This window comes from Palaemon carinicauda, chromosome 15 (assembly GCF_036898095.1).
Source record: "Palaemon carinicauda isolate YSFRI2023 chromosome 15, ASM3689809v2, whole genome shotgun sequence".
Taxonomy (NCBI): Eukaryota; Metazoa; Arthropoda; class Malacostraca; order Decapoda; family Palaemonidae; genus Palaemon; species Palaemon carinicauda.
In genome coordinates, this window is record NC_090739.1 from 57,222,590 (window position 1) to 57,227,619 (window position 5,030).

At 42.9% G+C, this 5,030-nt stretch overlaps 1 protein-coding gene across 1 annotated transcript; it reads left to right on the forward strand.

Moving 5' to 3' along the window:
- Positions 1-2,537: 2,537 nt before the first annotated feature.
- LOC137653974 (splicing regulatory glutamine/lysine-rich protein 1-like) lies at positions 2,538-3,086 on the forward strand. Its single transcript, XM_068387608.1, has one exon. The coding sequence runs from the start codon at positions 2,538-2,540 to the stop codon at positions 3,084-3,086; it is 549 nt and encodes a 182-aa protein (XP_068243709.1).
- The last annotated feature ends 1,944 nt before the right edge of the window (positions 3,087-5,030 follow it).

Sequence of the window (5,030 nt, forward strand, 5' to 3'; positions counted from 1 at the left end):
TATATATATATATATATATATATACACACACACACACACATATATATATATATATATATATATATATATATATATATATATATATATATATACCCAGGCAGTGAGAGAACAAGGTGCCGGCCTCAAGCCCAGATAAGTGAGTAGAGTTACTGCCTTTGATCTAACCAGCAGAATAAGGAAACGTTGGCAAAACCTAAATAATGAATATCAAGGTAATAAGGAAATGCAGCAGGGGTAGGGTAGACACATTTAGCGACAAGCTGCAGTATCCTCTGACTGTAATGAGAAATATGCAAAGGGTTCCAACTGAGAAAAGGCAGTTTCTGAGGAGAAAGGATTGCAAAAAGAAAGGAAAGATAAGAATTGTAGATTTGGATGGCAATAGCCTCACAGGAAAGGGATGAGAGTTAGTGCATGTCATATAGAGAAGGGAAATTATGGCTCTATGCATACATGAGACAAAAGAAAAGGCAAAAGGATAAGAAAGCTCAGGAAAGGATATAAAGTTTACAATACTGGGGAGGATGAAAGAAGAAATGGTGTAGGAATGATTCACCATTCAGATTTGCAGGAAAATGTCACAGATGTTTTGGGTATCAGTGACAGGCTCGTGGAATTAAAGTTTGTGAAAGATAAGAGAAAATATGTAGAAAGAGTTCTAAGAAGTGAACTGTTTGTCTTATCTGGGGACATGAATGCCTTTGAAGGAAAGAGTTCTGATGGGATTGAAGGAATACATGGGGGATGAGGTTTTGAAAGAAGAAACGAAGAAAGTAAAAGATTTTTGGAATTAGCAGAAGCTATGAATCTGGTAGTCATGAATACATAGTTTTAAGAGAAGGAAACTCGTTTCGTAACATATAGAAGCAGGTAAAATGGCAAACAAATTGTCTATATGTTCGTATGGAGGAAAGACAAGAAAATAAATATGGATTGCAAGAGTAATTCAAATGAATCCATTGTAGCTCAACATAAACTAGTAATGGCAGATTTTAGTCTGAAAGCAGTAAGGAAAAGAGAAGCCCAGCCAGGGATAGAAGGATCAAAACTTGGAAGAGGAAGGGCGAGTAGGCAAGGAAGTTCAGAAGTTAAGTGGAAAGAGCCAGATAAGAGAGATATATAAATGAATGTCAGAATCACCTGAAGAGATATCGGATGTTATAAAAGAGATTGTGGTACAGCAGCAGCAGAGGTGTGTAGGAGAGCAAGTTTTGACCAGCAACCAGTGAATTAAACATGGTTGTTGGATCAAACAGCTGTGAAGGAAAATAGTATACCTAGAAAAGGGGAAAATAAGATTACTACTACCAAAAAAGCAAAAAATATAGAAGGACAAAAAGATATAAAAAGTAATTGGTAGCGATAGCAAAAAGAGAAGCCAGGAGAGTGGTAAGAGATGAAGCAAAGGAATAAGCCAGAAGAGTGATATGGGATGGAGCAAAGAGAGAAGCAAGAAGAGTGGTATGAGATGAAGCAAAGGAGAAGCCAAGAGAGTGGTATGAGATGAAGGAAAGGAATAAGCCAGAAGAGTGGTATGGGATGGAGCAAAGAGAGAAGCCAAGAAGAGTGGTATGAGATGAAGCAAAGGAAGCCAAGAGTGTAGTATGAGATGAAGCAAAGGGAGAAGCTAGGAGAGTGGTATGAGATGAAGCAAAAGGATAAGCCAGGAGAGTGTATGAGATGAAGCAAAGGAATAAGCCAAAAGAGTGGTAAGGGATGGAGCAAAGGGAGAAGCCAGTAGAGTGGTATGAGATGAAACAAAGGGAGAAGCCAGGAGAGTGGTATGAGATGAAGCAAAGGAATAAGCCAGGAGAGTGGTATGAGATGGAGCAAAGGAGAAGCCAGAAGAGTGGTATGAGATGAAGCAAAGGGAGAAGCCAAGAGTGAGTATGAGATGAAGCAAAGGGAGAAGCTAGGAGAGTGGTATGAGATGAAGCAAAAGGATAAGCCAGGAGAGTGGTATGAGATAAAGCAAAGAATAAGCCAGAAGAGTAGTATGGGATGGAGCAAAGGGAGAAGCCAGTAGAGTGGTATGAGATGAACAAAGGGAGAAGCCAGGAAGTGGTATGAGATGAAGCAAATGGAGAAGCCAGGAGAGTGGTATGAGATGAAGCAAAGGGAGAAGCCAGGAGAGTGGTATGAGATGAAGCAAAGGGAGGAGTAAAGAGAGAGTTGAGATATGACGGAAAAGCAAAAGTCAAAAGTGATATGGGATGAAGCAAAGGGATGAAGCCAGGAGAGTGGTATGAGATGAAGCAAAGGGATAAGCACGGAGAGTGGTATGAGAGGAAGCAAAGGTAGAAGCCAGGAGAGAGGTAGGAGATGAAGCAAATGGAGAAGCAAGGAAATTTGTATGAGATGAAGCAAAGGGATAAGCCAGGAGAGTGGTATGAGATGAATAAAAGGGAAAAGCCATGAGAGTGGTATGAGATGAAGCAAAGGGAGAAGCCAGGAGAGTTGTATGAGATAAAAGAAATGGAAAAGCCAGGAAAATAGTATGAGATGAAGGAAAGGGAGAAGCCAGAAGAGTGGTATGGATGAAGCAAAGGGATAAGCCAGGAAAATGGTATGAGATGAAGCAAAGGGATAAGACGGGGGAGTGGTATGAGATGAAGCAAAGGCGGAAGCCAAAAAAATGGTATAATATGAAGCAAAGGGAGAAGCCAGGAGAGTGGTATGAGATGAAACAAAAGGATAAGCCAGTAGAGTGGTATGAAACGAAGCAAAGGGATAAGCCAGGAGAAGGGTATGAGATAAAGGAAAGGAACACGCCAAAAGACTGGAATAAGATGGAGCGTTGGGATAAGCTAGGAGAGTGGTATGAGATGAGGCATAGGGAGAAGCCAGGAGAGTGGTATGAGGTAAGGCAAAGGGATAAGCCAGGAGAGTGGTATGAGATGAAGCGAAGGGAGAAGCCAAGAGAGTGGTATGAGGTGAAGCAAAGGGATAAGCCAGGAGAGTGGTATAAGATAAAGCAAAGGGAGAAGCCAGGAGAGTGGTATGAGATGAGGCCAATGGAGAAGCCAGGAGATTGGTATGAGATGAAGCAAAGGGAGAAGCCAGGAGAGTGGTATGAGATGAAGTAAAGGTAGAAGCCAAAGGAGTGGTACAAGATGAAGCAAAGTGAGATGCTAGGAGAGTGGTATGATATGAAGCAAAGGGATAAGCCAGAAGAGTGGTATTTGATGAAACAAAAGGATAAGCCAAGAAAGTGGTATGAGGTGAAGCCAAGGGAGCAGCCAGAAGAGTGGTATGAGGCGAAGGAAAGGGATAAGCCAGGAGAGAGTTATGAGAAGAAGCAAAGGGACATGCCAAAAGAGTGGTATGAGATGAAGCAAAGGGATAAGCAATTGAGAGAGGTATGAGATGAAGAAAGGGATAAGCCAGGAGTGGTATGAGGTAAAGCAAAGGGAGAAGCCAGAAGAGTTGTATAAGATGAAGGAAAGGGAGAAGCCAGAAGGGTGGTATGAGATGAAACAAAGGGAGAAGCCAGGAGAGTGGTACAAGAAGAAACAAAGGGAGAAGCCAGGAGAGTGGTATGATATGAAGCAAATGGAAAAGCCAGGAGAGTGGTATGAGATGAAGCAAAGGGAGAATCCAGAAGAATGGTATGATATGAAGCAAATGAAGAAGCCAGGAGAGTGGTATGAGATGAAACAAAGGGATAAGCCAGGAGAGTAGTATGAAATGAAGGAAAGGGAGAAGCCAAAAAGAGTGGTATGAGATGCAGCAAAGGAATAAGCCTGGAGATTGGTATGAGATGAAGCTAAGGGAGAAGCCGAGAGAGTGTCATGAGATAAAGCAAATAGAGAAGCCAGGAGAGTGGTATGAGATGAAGCAAAGGGAGATGCTAGGTGAGTGGTCTGAGTTGAAGCAAAGGGAGAAGCCAGAAGAGTGGTATGTGATGAAGCAAAGGGATGAGCCAGGAGAGTGGCATGAGATGAACAAAGGGAGAAGCCAGGAGAGTGGTATGAAGTGAAGCAAAACGAGAAGCAGGAAAGTGGTATGAAATGAAGCAAAGGGAGAAGCCAGAAGAGTGGTATGAGGTGAAGCAAAGGGATAAGCCAGAAGAGAGGTATGAGAAGAAGGAAAGGGAGATGCCAGGAGAGTGGTATAAGATGAAGCAAAGGGTTAAGCCAGGAGAGTGATATCAGTTGAAACAAAGGGAGAAGCCAGAAGAGTGGTATAAGATGGAGAAAAGGGAAAAGCCAGAAGAGTGGTATGAGATGAAGCAAAGGGAAAAGCCAAGAGAGTGGTATGAGAAGAAACAAAGGAAGACGCCTAGGAGAGTGGTATGAGATGAAGAAAAGGGAGAAGCCTGGAGAGTGGTATGAGTTGAGGCGTAGGGAGAAGCCAGAAGAGTGGTATGAAGTGAAGCAAAGGGAGAAGCCAGAAGAGTGGTACGATATGAAACAAAGGGAGATGCTACGAGAGTGGTATGAAATGATGCAAAGGAAGAAGACAGAAGAGTGGTATGGGATGAAGCAAAGGGAGAAGCCAAGAGAGTGGCATGAGATGAAGCAAAGGGAGAAGCCAGGAGAGTTGTATGAGATGAAGCAAAGGGAGAAGCCAGAAGAGTGGTATGAGGTGAAGCAAAGGGATTTGCCAGGAGGGTGGTATAAGATAAAGCAAAGGGAGAAGCCATGAGAATGGTATGAGATAAAGCAAAGGGATAAGACATGAGAGTGGTATAAAATAGAGCGAAAGAAAAGCCAGGAGAGTGGTATGAGATGAAGCAAAGGGAGAAGCCAGGAGAGTGGTAGGAGATGAAGCAAAGGTAGAAGCCATGGGAGTGGTATGAGATGAAGCAAAGGGAGAAGCCAGAAGAGTGGTATGAGTTGAAGCAAATGGAGAAGCCAGAGGAGTGGTATGAGATGAAGCAAATGGAGAAGCTAGGAGAGTGTTATGAGATGAAGCAAAGAGAGAAGCCAGAAGAGTGGTACGAGAGGAAGCAAAGGGAGATGCTAGGAGAGTGGTATGAGAATAATCAAAGGGAGAAGCCAGAAGAGTGGTATGGGATGAATCAAAGG

Coding starts and splice junctions, on each gene's coding strand:
- LOC137653974 (XM_068387608.1), top strand. CDS start 2,538: ATGAAGCAAAGGGATAAGCCAGGAAAATGGTATGAGATGAAGCAAAGG.